This window comes from Mobula hypostoma, chromosome 4, assembly GCF_963921235.1.
Source record: "Mobula hypostoma chromosome 4, sMobHyp1.1, whole genome shotgun sequence".
Taxonomy (NCBI): domain Eukaryota; kingdom Metazoa; phylum Chordata; class Chondrichthyes; order Myliobatiformes; family Myliobatidae; genus Mobula; species Mobula hypostoma.
Genome location: NC_086100.1, coordinates 174,437,928 through 174,451,760, shown reverse-complemented (window position 1 = coordinate 174,451,760; position 13,833 = coordinate 174,437,928). Strand labels below are relative to the sequence as shown.

Below are 13,833 nucleotides of genomic sequence, written 5' to 3'. Positions count from 1 at the left end.
ATACAAGGGGTGATTGATAAGTTCATGGTCTAAGGTAGAAGGAGTCAATTTTAGAAAACCTAGCACATTTTTTCCCCCCTACATTTACACACTTTGTCCAGTGGTCATGGAGCATACGAATCCCTTCTTTGTGGAAGTTGGCGTCTTGGACCTCCAGAAAGTGGTCCACGGCAGGGGTGATTGATAAGTTCATGGCCTAAGGTAGAAGAAGATGAGGAGACACTTCAAATTTTCTGCACTTTCACTCAGAGTTGAACTGCACGTGCATATAACGAGAGCGGTATAACTCATCTCCTTCTACCTTAGGCCACAAACTTATCAATCACCCCTGCTGTGGACACCTGGAGGTCCAGGACGCTCTTGTTACATGCACGTGCAGTTCAACTCTTTGAGTAATAATGCAGAAAGTTTGAAGTTAATAATTTATCTCCTTTTACCTTAGGCTACAAACTTATCAATCATCCCTGCTGTGGACCACTTCTACAAAGAAGGGATCCGTTTGGTCCACGACTGCTGGACTAAGTGCCTACATGTAGGAGGGGACTATGTTGAAAAATAAATGTGCTAGGTTTTCTAAAATTGACTCCGTCTACCTTAGGCCACAAACTTATCAATCACCCCTCATACAACATATGAAGTAAGATTCAAGCAACACACATCAAAGTTGCTGGTGAACACAGAAGGCCAGGCAGCATCTCTAGGAAGAGGTACAGTCGACGATTCAGGCCAAGACCCTTCGTCAGAACTGGAAGTAAGATGTTTGTTTCATTTGTAACTTCAGGACTGGAGCCCTTGATACAGAAGACCGAGGAAACAGTGAAAAGAATAACATCATGTGCTGGACCCCCACCGTGGCGGAGGAAGGATGAGGAACTTGATCCAACATGTGCTGCAGCAACATTAAAAATCTGGAAGGAACAGCTTTCTTCACGGATGTGCAGGTAGATGTTTCATTTTAATTTTGATTTTGTGATGGTTTCCTGATGGGTAAATGTGACACACTGCAGTCAAGAAAATGAACTTAAAGATAGATTTAACCAATTTCTTAAACAGAAATACACACAGTAGCCACTTCATTAGGTACCTCCTTCCGCACAGTGCACGTTAGTGGTCTTCTGCTGCTGTAGCCTGTCCACTTCAAGGTTTGGCATGCTGGGTACTCAGAGGTGGTCTTTGTACATCACAGTTGTAATGTGATGAGTTTGAGTTACATCTTCCTGCTTCTGTCAGCTTGAACAAAACTGGTCATTTTCCTCTGACCTCTTTCATCAACAAGGCAACACATACAAAATGCTGGAGGAACTCAGCAGGCCAGGCAGCATCTATGGAAAGAGTACAGTCGATATTTCAGGCCGAGACCCTTTGGCAGGACTGGAGGGAAAAAAAAGATGAGTAGATTTAAAAGGTGGCGGGAGGGGAGAAGTAAACACAAGGTGATAGGTGAAACCTGGAGGTGGGGAGGGATGAAGTAAAGAGCTGGGAAGTTGATTAGTGAAAGAAACACAGGGCTGGAGAAGGGGGAATTGAATAGGAGAAGGCAGAAGGTCATGGTAGAAGGAAAATGGGGGAGGAGCACTAGAAGGAGGCATTGGGTGGGCAAGGAGATAAGGTGGGAGAAGGGGAAAAGGGGATGGGGAATGGTGAAGGAGGGCATTATGCAAGTTCAAGAAATCGATGTTCATGCCATCAGGTTGGAAGCTACTCAGACAATATAAGGTGAGTGTGGCCTCATCACGGCAGTCGAGGAGGCTGTGGATTGACATATCGGACTGGGAAGTGGAATTAAAATGGGTGGCCACTGGGGGATTGTGCTCCTTCTGGCGGATGGAGCATTGGTGCTCGGCAAAGAGGTCTCCCAATCTACATTGGGTCTCACCAATATGCAGGAGGCCACAACGTACTCAGGTTGGAGGAACAACACCTTGTATTCCATCTGGGTAGCCTCCAACCTAATGGCATGAATGCCGATTTCTCAAACTTCCGATAATGCACTTCCCACTGCTCCTTCACCATTCCCCATCCCCTTTTCCCTCTCTCACCTTACTTCCTCGCCCACCCTTTGCCTCCTACTAGTGCTCCCCCCCGCTTTACTTTCTTCCATGTCCTTCTGTCCTTCCTATTAGATTCCTCCTTCTCTAGCCCTGTAACTCTTTCATTAATCAACTTCTCAGCTCTTTACTTCATCCCTTTCCCCTCCACCTTTTAACCCTACCTCTCAGCTTTTTTTTTCTAGTCCTGCCGAAGGGTCTCAGCTGAAGTGCCGACTGTACTCTTTCTCACAGGTGCTGCCTGGCCTGCTGAGTTCTTGCACCATTTTATGTGTTTTGCTTGGATTTCCAACATCTGCAGATTTTCTCTCATTTGTCATTAACAAGGCATTTTCACCTACAGAACTGCCACTCACTGAATGTTTTCGCGCCATTCTTTCTGAACTCTGGAGACTCTTGTGGTTAAAATCTGTTTCTGAGATAGTCAAACCACTCTGACACCAACAATCATTCCACAGTCAAAGTCACCAAGATCACGTTTCTTCCCCCATTCTGATGTTTGGTCTGAACAACAACTGAACCTCTTGACCATGTCTGCATGCTTTTATGTATTAAGTTGCAGCCACATGATTAGATATTTGCATTAACGAGCGGGTGTACAGGTGTACCTTATAAAGTGGTCACTAAGTGTGTAATTGGAGTATGACTCTCGGCTTCATTGTGTTTTAACACTTGCTGCTGGTACATTAAATGGAGGAAACAGCACTCTGCAGTGATGAGTTTCTGCCTGAATGCTGTTCTGTTGTAGCAGCGTGAAACACTGCTTTTATTTTTTTGTTTTTTGACTGCTCACACCCAGATCTCGGATGACCTTGCATCCTTCAATCTGCACAATGCACCATTAATCACTTATTAATAACGATTAGGCCATAGAAGATGCAGAGTTTCTCACGTTACGCTCTTTGCTTCTGTGTTTTCAGCTGTACCCGGTAAGGTAGTTTGGTTTCTATCATTCTATGAATTCACCTGAAGATAAGCCAGATCAGAAATGATAATGCAGAGAAATGAAAGGTGGTAAATTTTAAACAGAAATGAAGGAACATTAGAAAGACATGTTTATGCAGTGTAGCATTTCACACCTCAAAACGCTTCACATAAAAGGCATTTCCTTGAAATGTATTGACCGTCGAGGGCAAACTTAATAGCCATTTTCCACTGAATGCCATAGAATCCCTGCAATCGTGAATAGAATGATTATTTCTAACTGGAGCTACAGCGATACCTATAGCCAAAATTTTCGTCTAGGATTGGAAGCTTAAAGAAAAGCAGAACTTGTAATGAGCGTGATTTAGAAGTTCAAAGCAATTTTAGTATCAAGCTATGTATGTCACCATATATTACCATGAGATTAATTTTCTTGTGGGCATTCACAGTAGAACAAAGAAATACAGTAGAATCGATGAAAAACCTACACTCAAACAAAAACTGACAAACAAGCAATGTGCAAAAGAAGCCAAATTGTGCAAATACAAAATAATAATAATAATCAGAGTTGGAGACCTCTTCCCAGAAACAGAAGGGTCCCTTGTGGCAATGGAGGATCAGGTGGTTAACAGAAAAATGCATCAAAATTATGAAGTAAAAGACCAACAAAATCAAGATGATAAATGCAGAAAATGCCAAGAGGAATCAGAAACAATCCAACGCATTACAGGGATCCTGTAGCAGTTTATCTCAGTATGATTATTTACAGAGGCACAATCAATTGGCAAACATAATCTGGCAAAATCTTGCTTTGAGTATAAACTCAAAAAAGACACCAAACTTTACTATAAATACAAGCCTGATCCAGATTTAGAGTCAGAGTCCCTCAAATTATATGGTGACCAATCCATTATTTCAGATAGGGCTATCCATAATAAAGAATAAATAAACAAGAACAACTCATTTAATAGATATAGCCATTCCAAACACACACAACAAACTGAAATCAATAAGTGGAAAAATACCAGAAATGTGCTGAATTAAAAGGAAATTGAAAGATTTTGGAAAATGAACAGGATTTACATTGTCTCAATAGTAATATCTGTAACTGGTATTTTCCCAAAGGCACCACACAATAGCTTTAAACAATTAGACTTACTCAGCAATATCTATGTAAATCTTCGGAAAGCCACGATACTAAACACCACTAGAATAGTCTGAAAGTTCCTAGCAATGGAGAAGTGAGCATGCTTGGCTATGCCAGTACTTCAGGTTTTACCAGCTTGAGCCAAGATAAAAATAAGAATAAAAACAATAATAATTAAGTAAGTAAATAAATAATACTGAGGGCATGAGACGTGAAGTCGTTGAAAGTGTGTCCATTGGTTGTGGAATCAGTTCAGTGTTGAGGCGAGTGAATTTATCCGTGCTGGTTCAGAGGTCTGATGGTTGAAGGGTAATGGGTTGGTGTGGGGCCTAAGGCTCCTGTACCTCCTTCCTGATGGAAGCAATGAGAAGAGAGCATGGATGGTGGGGGTGCTTGATTTTTATATAAAAAGAATACGAGATATAGTTCACCAGTACATTTGCTTAATGATCATTATTAATTGTCAGAAACTATTCAATCAGTGGGACCTGTAACCAAGCTTCTCGATTTGGACCCTCTTCGTACCCCAGATAGTTGCATTCAATTGACTGTTTCTCCTGCTGCTTCTCTCACCACGTTCTATGTGCCGCCCTTTCCGCCATGAGGAGGTACCTGGTGTCCCCATCCCAATCACTTCCACAACTCGGGGATTCTCTCTCTGTCGCCTGTAATGGACCTGTCTGCTACTTTATCCTCCGCCGGATCCTCGCTTTCAATCGCCAGTTCTTTGACTTCCTCGCGTCCCGCAGGGATCGGGAAGATCGCCCGTCTGCAGACCACAGTCCACAGAACCTGCCATCTCCAACCCCTGCAGGCGCAGATGTCTCCAAACCACGATCCATGCTACCGACCTTAGCGGCTCTAACGATCTAGAGCAGATTCAAAACCCGGACTCCACCGCCATCAACGTGGGTTCCAATGACTTTGGACACCTCTTAAGTGCTAATTGGGCAACTTTCAACTCCGACTCCGGCCTTGACCTCCAGGCAGGGTCTTCATGCGCTACCACTGGAACTCTCGTCTCCCTTTCTCCCACCACCATTCTGCAATCCTGTCTCTCTCAGGTCCCACCATTAGCTCTTGGGTCCTTAGAGACTCCATTTTCCTCTCACCCCACCACCATCTCGGAACACTCCAAGCCTCCCTTCTCCTCAGACACCACCAACCCCCTTCCCCATCCCCCACCTGATCCCAGCTCTTATCTGTACTGGATCATCACCATTCCCTCTGACCTTCCCTTCTCTGAGAAAGTTCTGTCCTCAGTAAGGGCCTCACCTTTCTCCCCCATGCCCAAGTTCACGCTAGCCATGATGCTGAGCTTTTCTTCCGCCACCTCCGTCTCCAAGCCTATTTCTTTGGCAATGACTCTCCATCCCACACTGATGACCCCTTCTCCCATCTTCAACCCTCCTCCTCCTCCTGGACACCCCACCCTGCTTTACTGTCTGCTCTAGATCTTTTCATTGCCGACTGCCAATGGGACATTAACCACCTTGACTTCAACGTTCCTCCCCAGAACTCCAACCTCACCTCTTCCAAACGCTCGCTCTCCACTCCCACCACACTAACCTTAAGCTCACCATCAAACCTGCAGATTAAGGAGGTGCTGCCGTAGTCTGGCAGACTGACCTCTACCTTGCTGAGGCCCAGCGACAACACTCAGACACCTCTGCTTATTTGCCCGTCGAACAGGACCCCACTAAGGAACACCAGACCATTGTCTCCCAGACCATCACTGGCCTTATTAACTCTGGGGATCTCCCATTCACTGCCACCAACCTCATAGTGCCTGCGCCCCGCACCTCCCAATTCTATCTCCTACCCAAGGTCCACAAATCTGCTTGTCCAAGTAGACCCACATTTTCAGTTTGTTCCTGCCCCATTGAACTCATATCTGCGCACCTCAACTCTGTCTTATTATCCCCCCAGTTCAGTCCCTTCCTTCCTACATCCATGATATTTCACCAGATAGTTTCAATAATTTCAAGTTCCCTGGCCCCCATCATCTTATTTTCACAATGGATGTCCAGTTCCTATACATCTCCATTCCCCCCCCCTCCCCCCCGCCCCAACAAGGAAGGCCTCAAAGTTCCTCGTTTCTTTCTGGACACCATACCCAACCAGTTACCCTCCACCACCACTCTCCTCCTTCTAGTGGAACGACTCCTACTTCCTTCAAACAAAAGGGGTAGCTGTGGGCACTTGCATGGGTCTCAACTATGCCTGCCTTTTTGTCGACAATGTGGAACAGTCTGTATTTCAAGCCTACACTGGTATCACTCAAACACGAGGAAATCTGCAGATGCTGGAAATTCAAGAAACACACATAAAAGTTGCTGGTGAACAGAGCAGGCCAGGCAGCATCTCCAGGAAGAGGTACAGTCGACGTTTCGGGCCGAGACCCTTCGTCAGGACTAACTGAAAGAAGAGTTAGTAAGAGATTTGAAAGAGATTAGTAAATCTCTTACTAACTCTTCTTTCAGTTAGTCCTGACGAAGGGTCTCGGCCAGAAACATTGACTGTACCTCTTCCTAGAGATGCTGCCTGGCCTGCTGCGTTCACCAGCAACTTTTATGTGTGTGACTGGTATCACTGCCCCACTTTTCCTATGCTACATTAGCGACTGCATTGGCGCTACTTCCCGCACCCATATGGTGCTTGTCGACTTCATCAACTTTTCAACCAACTTCCACCCGGCCTTCAAATTTACCTGGTCCACTTCTGACACCTCCCTCCTCCTTTCTCGATATCTCTGGAGACAGCTTATCTACTGATACCTATTATAAACCCACGGACTCTCACAGCTACCTGAACTGTACCTTTCTTCACCCTGTTACTTGTAAAAATGTAATCCCCCTCTCTCAGTTCCTCCACCTCTGTGGTACCTGCTCTCAGGATGAGGCTTTTTATTCCAGAGCAAAGAAGATGTTCTCCTTTTTCTAAGAAAGAGGTTTCCCTTCCTCCACCATCACTGTTGCCCTCAATCGCATCTCTTCTGTTTCATGCGTGACTGCTGTTACCCCATCCTCCCACCACCCTATCAGGGATAGGTTCCTCGTCTTCATCTACCACCCCACCAGCCTCTGTGTCCAGCACATAATTCCCTGCAACTTCTGCCATCTCCAACAGATCTCACCACCAAGCACATCTTTCCCTCCTTCCCCACCACTTTCTACTTTCCGCAGGGATTACTCCCTATGAGATCGCTCCTTTTGCCCCTCCCCAATGATCTCCCTCCTGGCTCTTATCCTTGCAAGTGGATAAGTGCTACACCTGCCCCTACACCTTCTCCCTCACTACCGTTCAGGGTCACCATCAGTCCTTCCAGGTGAGGCGACTCTTCACCTGTGAGTCTGTTGGGGTCATATACTGTGCCCGATGCTCCTGATGTGGCCTCCTGTATATCAGGGAGATCCAACGTAGATTGGGACACTGCTTCGCTCTCTAGAAGAAGCGGGATCTCCCAGTGGCCACCCATTTTAATTCCACTTCCCATTCTCATTCCAACATGTCCATCCATGGCCTCCTCTACTATCACGATGAGGGCACACTCAGTTTTGGGGAACAGCACCGTGTATTCCGTCGGGGTAGCCGCCAAACTGATGGCATGAACTTTGATTCTTGAACTTCCAGTAAAGCCCCCCCCTCAGCATTCCCTTTTCCCTCTCTCACCTTATCTCCTTGCCTGCCCATCGCCTCCCTCTGGTGCTCCTCCCCCTTTTCTTTGTCCCATGCCCTTCTGTTCTCTCCTATCAGACTCCCCCCTTCTCCAGCCTTGTATCTCTTTCACCAATCAACTTCCCAGCTCTTTACTTCATCCCTCCCCCTCCAGGTTTCACCTACCACCTTGTGCTTCTCTCTCCCCTACCCCACCTTTTAAATCTACTCCTCATCTTTTTTTCTCTCCAGTCCTGCCGAGGGGTCTTGGCCTGAAACTTCAACCGTGCTTTTTTTTCTTAGATGCTGCCTGGCCTGCTGAGTTCCTCCGGCACTTTGTGTGTGTGTTGCTTGGATTAGCAGCATCTGCAGATTGTCTCTTGTTTGGGACTTGTAACCATGCCATTTCAGTGCTGCTTGATATTCGAGTAGTGTGTGTTGCTATGTTTCAGTTGAAGTTGACAGTTGGGGAAAGACATTCAAGGATTATTGCTAAACTTCACTGGGCATAGAGTCCACTGGAGATTTTTACTGAACTTTGTGAACTCAGCATACTCTGTGAATTGACTGGAATTTTCCTGCTATATGTTGAAGCGACTACTGTACAGGTCTGAAAACTCACTGGTATTTGTGGAAGCATGTCAAGTTGTTGTTATTCAAACACCAATAACCATTTGCCACTTTAAAGTAATGCCCTTGTCCCAAGATGATGGGCAATGTATCAGTGCAAGATCTTACTTTTAGGTACTGTGCCAGCGTGTGTAGTAACGGGTCTGAAGCGGCTTGGGTGAGAATTTTGGGATTGTTATGTGTCAAAGGGGAGGTCGTAAGCCAATGGTAGATGGTGTAGGGGCCCGCAATTGCTACACAAAGTTGTGTGGCTGAGTTGGTCAGGGTTCAGTTGAACTTGGCAGGAGGTGGGCAATGTGGGCGATAGCTGAGTCTGCTCTATTGTTAACAAAGTAGTGAGAACACATTAAAAAGATTATAATGCCATTGCTGAGCATGGTTTTGTGAAGTGGAAATGGTGTTTGACAATTCACAAGAGATCTTTGAGGATGCAACAGAATGGATAAATGGAGAACATAAATATAGTATACTTTGGATTTCTGATACGTTAGCATCACAGAGTACTACAGTGAGTCCACGTCAGCCTGTTTTACTGCCTAATCCCATTTATCCACACACAGACCATAGCCCTCTATACCCTTCACATCCATGTACCTAACTGAACCTCTTAAATGTTGCAATTCAACCCACATTTACCATTTCTGCTGGCAGCTCATTCTACACTCACACTGCTCTCTGAATGAAGGGCTTCATCTTCAGGTTCCACTTAAATATTTCACCTTTCACCTGAAATCTATGACCTCTAATTCTAGTCTCATTCAAACTCAGTGGAAAAAGCCAACACGTATTTACCCTATCAATTACCCTCTTAATTTTGTCTATAATATTTCTATCGTATCTCACCTCATACCCCTGTGCACTTTAGAGACTGAAGTTCTAACCTATTCAACTTTCCCCTTATAATTCAGCTCTTCAAGACCAGCAACATCCTTGAAATCTATTTTGTGCCGATTATTAAAAAGCTATCCTTCTGCTCTTATCAGCTACCAGTACGATACCATCTCATAGGAACAGCAACAGATAGCTATTTCTCCTAACTGAGCACAAAGAATGAAAGAAAATCCCAGGAGAATTATTTTATTTACTAGTCTATTAGTACTATAAAGTGCCTATCACAAATTGGCAAAGCATGCATCATAATCCCTTTCAAATGGAAATGTGTGAAACACAATAATATATAAAGGATATAGAGGAAAAACAGCATAAAAATCCAGCACCAGCTCATTTATCTAAAATCTTTTGCTATACTCTTTGGTACCACAAAACGTTCTCTGCTAGAATACTATGTAAATAGCAGCATAACTTAAATAATTCACATTATTGTTTCAGACATAAATCCTAGTAATGAGTGTTTTTGATTTGGATTTTCAATTTTTTTAATCTACAAGCATAAGAAATAGGAGCAGGAGTAGGCAATCTGGCCCGTCGAGTCATTCAATAAGATCATGGCTGATCTGGCCGTGGACTCGTCTCCACCTACCTGCTTTTTCCCCACAACTGGGGAAAAAGGTTTTTTGTTAATTTTTTTTTTCAAGGTTCTAAGTAAATTTATTATCAAAGTAAAAATATGTCGTCTTATGCAACACCTGAGATTAATTTTCTTGTGGACATACTCTGTAAATCCATCAACCATGAAAGACCGGACAACCAGTGGGCAGAAGACAACAAACTGTGCAAACACAAAAGAAAATAATAGAAATAATAATAAGTAAGTAAGCAATAAATATCGAGAACATGCGATGAAGAGCCCTTGAAAGTGAGTCCATAGGTCGTGGGATCATTTTAGTTATGGGGCGAGTGAAGTTGTCCCCTCTGGTTCAAGAACCTGATGTTTGAGGGGTAATAACTATTCCTGAACCTGGTGGTGTGAGTCCTGAGGCTCCTGTACCACCTTCCTGATGACCTTGGTAGTGGGGGTCCCTGATGATGGATACTGCTTTCCTACGAACAACTCCATGTAGACGAGTTCAATGGTGAGGAGGGTTTTACCTGTGATGGACTGGGGTATATACACTGCTTTTTGTAGGATTTTCCATTCATTAGTGTTTCCAGACTAGGTTGTGATGCAGCCAGTTAATGTACTCTCTACTACCCATCTATAGAAGTTTGTCAAAGCTTGAGATGTCATGCTGAATCTTTGCACTCTTAAGGAAGCAGAGGTGCTGCTTCTTTGTAATGGCACTTACCTACTGGGCCCAGGACAAGTCCATTGAAATGATAATTGAATTTCAAGTTGTTCACCCTCTGCGCTTCTGATCCCCTGATGAGGACTGGTTCATGGGCCTCCAGCTTCCACCTCCTGAAGTCAATCATCAGCTCTTTGGTCTTGCTGACACTGAGTGAGAGGTTGTTGTTGTGGCATCACTCAACCAGATTTACATTCTCCTTTCTATGTGCTGATTCATCACTACTTTCGATATGGCCAACAACTGTGGTGTCATCAGCAAACTTAAATTTGGCATTAGGGCTGTGCTTAGCCACACAGCAAGTAGAGCTGGGGGCTAAACACACAGCCTTGTGGTGCACCTGTGATGATGGCGATTGTGGAAGAGATGTTGTTGTCAATCCAAACTGACTGACTGGGGCCTGCAAGTGAGGAAATCAAGGATCTAATTGTACAAAGAGGTATTGAGGCCAAGGTCTTGGAGCATATTGATTAGTTTTGAGAGGATGATAGTATTGAATGTCGAGCTGTAATCGATAAAGAGCATCCTGATGTATGCATCTTTGCTGTCCAGATGTTCCAGGTTTAAATCAATTATATAATTGAAAATAGTGCAACCAGGGTAGATAAAAGAATCTTCTGTGTGAACTTCATACATTTTGTAATGGGTTAGAATAACCATTAATCACTGTACTTTTTGGAGGATTCTAATTTGCAGAATAATTTGAGTCATAAAGCTCTTCAGCACAGAAATGCAGTGTTATATTTGTCTGAAGAATTTCAGTTTCTGAAGGAAGTCAAATATGACTTCTGTGTTTACTGAAAATTAATTAGAATTGGAAATGGAGAAGACCTGGAATAAACAAATAATGTCATAAATTCACTGAGACGCAGATCTCTCAGTCGTGAGGCCACTGATTACGGAGGAACACACATGGTACTTTCTGTTGGACAAGATAAAGACATTGCAAATTGAATCTTTTGTTAATAAATCCGAGGAGCTTTTGAAATTCATGATGTAGTAGAGTGCTGAAGAAAGCTCTGCTGAAATAGATCTTGATCAAGTAATTGTACCATGGTTTCAGTGACTGAGTTCTTTGAATCGATCCAGTCGAAACAATTTGGCCTTTATGAATTAGTTGAAGGGTTTCAGGTCACTTAGCAGAAATAGATGAAGGAAATGTACCCCAAACAGTCGAGCAATCTGCCTGGGGATGTCTGAAGCTGACTACTCATGATGGCCTTGCTAGTAAGACTTGACCTCCAACTAGATGAATGAGAGAGAACAACCAGACAGTTGCTTCATAGTTTCAAGAGATTAGTGGAAAAACTAGAGATCAATCTTGGAGAAACTGTTGAAATAAAATCTGTGTGTTTGGCTGTCCTTTAGTGAAGCTAAATAGGAAATGCAGCCTCATTAATTTATTGGCAATAACACTGATGGTGTATATCACCATAATGGTTGTAGCAAGACGATATCGTGGTACAGGGAATCACTTCTTCTACCACTCAGAGGATTGTGGCTTGTAAGCAACATTGGCATGTTCCTTTCTGTAATAAACTATTATCTGCTCCCAAGTGCAGACTTTATTGACTGTTTTCATTTCTATGGCACCTAATGTTTTATTAATGGCATATAATGTTCTTCGTTATTTGGAAAGGTGTCAGAACCACGAGTTGGGGGCTGGGAGGCTTCAAACGTTTCAAAGGTACATTTAATGTCAGAGAAATGTATGCAATATACATCCTGAAATGCTTTTTCTTCGCAACCATCCATGAAAACAGAGGACTGCCCCCAAAGAAAGAATGGCAGTTAAATGTTAAAACCCCAAAGTCCCCTGTGCATAAGACATAGGAAAAGAATTAGGCCATTTGGCCCATCAAGTGTGCTCTCTATTCCAACTTGGCTCATTTATTATCCCTCTCAACCCCATCCTCCCTCCTCCTTTATGTAACCTTTGGCGCCTTTACTAATCAGGAACCTATCAATCTCTGCTTTAAATATACTCTATGACTTGGTCTCCATGGCATTGAGTTCCATAGATTCATGACACCCTGGCTAAAGAAATTTCTCCTCATCTCTGTTCCAAATGAACGTCTCTCTTTTCAGAGGTTGTGTCCTCTGGTTCTAGACTCTCCCATCAAAGGAAACGTCATCTCCATATCCACTCTGTTTGGGCCTTTCAATATTCGATAGATTTCATTGTGATTCCTCCCCATTCTTTTAAACTCCAGCAAATAAAGGCTGAGAGCCATCAAACATTCCTCATGTGTTAACCCTTTCATTCCTGGAATCATTTTTGTGATCCTGCTCTGTACCCCCTCTAATGCCAGCACATTTTTCTTAGATAAGGGGCCCAAAACTGCTCGCAATACTCCAGTTGCAGTCTGACCAATGCCCTATAAAGCCTCAGCATTATATCCCTGCTTTAATATTCGAAATGAATGCTAACATTGCATCTGACTTTCTCACCAACTCGACTTGCAAGTTAACCTTAAGGGAATCTGCATGAGGAGCCCTAAGAGAATAGTCTGCACCCTTATTCCTTCTAAGAAAGTGCATGACCATATGCTTCCCTACGCTATATTGCATCTGCCACATCTTTGCCTATAGTCCCAATCCGTCTAGGTTGGTGCAACTGTAACGAAACCCAATTTCCCTCGGGATCAATAAAGTATGACTATGACTGAGCCCTTCTGCAGACCCTCTGCTTCATCAACACCACCTGCCCCTCCACTTATCTTTGTAACATTCACAAACCTGGCCACAAAGCCATTAATTCCTTCATCTAAATCATTGACATATAACATGAAAAGAAGCGTTTGCAACACTGGCCCCTGTGGAACACCACCAGTCACCAGCAGCCAACCAGAAAAGGCCCCTTTTATTCCCACTTTTGCCTCCTGCCAGTCAGTCAATCTTCTATCTATGCTATATGTACCATGGGCTCTTAACTTGTTAAGCAGGCTTGTGCATGGCACTTTGTCAAAAGCCTTCTGAAAGAACCAAGTAAACAACACCCACTGACACTGCTTTGTCTATCCTACCTATTATTTCCTCAAAGAATTCCAACAGATTTGTCAGGCATGATTTCCCCTTTAGGAAACCATGCCAACCCTAGCCTACTTTATCATGTGCCACCAAACCCGAAACCTCATCCTTAATAATGGATTCCAGCATCTTCCCAACCACTGAAGTCAGGCTAACTGGCCTATAATTTCCTGCCTTTGGCCTCCATCCCTCCGTTCTTAAAGAGTGGAAT

At 43.8% G+C, this 13,833-nt stretch overlaps 1 protein-coding gene across 2 annotated transcripts in view; it reads left to right on the top strand.

Annotated features, from left to right (window-relative positions):
• The window catches only part of uvssa (UV-stimulated scaffold protein A), a 255,985-nt gene that overhangs the window by 44,755 nt on the left and 197,397 nt on the right, over positions 1–13,833 (top strand). For both annotated transcript variants that reach the window (XM_063047029.1, XM_063047028.1), the window contains one exon: positions 782–941. In XM_063047029.1, the coding sequence (XP_062903099.1) occupies positions 782–941 (160 nt within the window). The remainder of the gene's footprint in view (positions 1–781; positions 942–13,833) is intronic.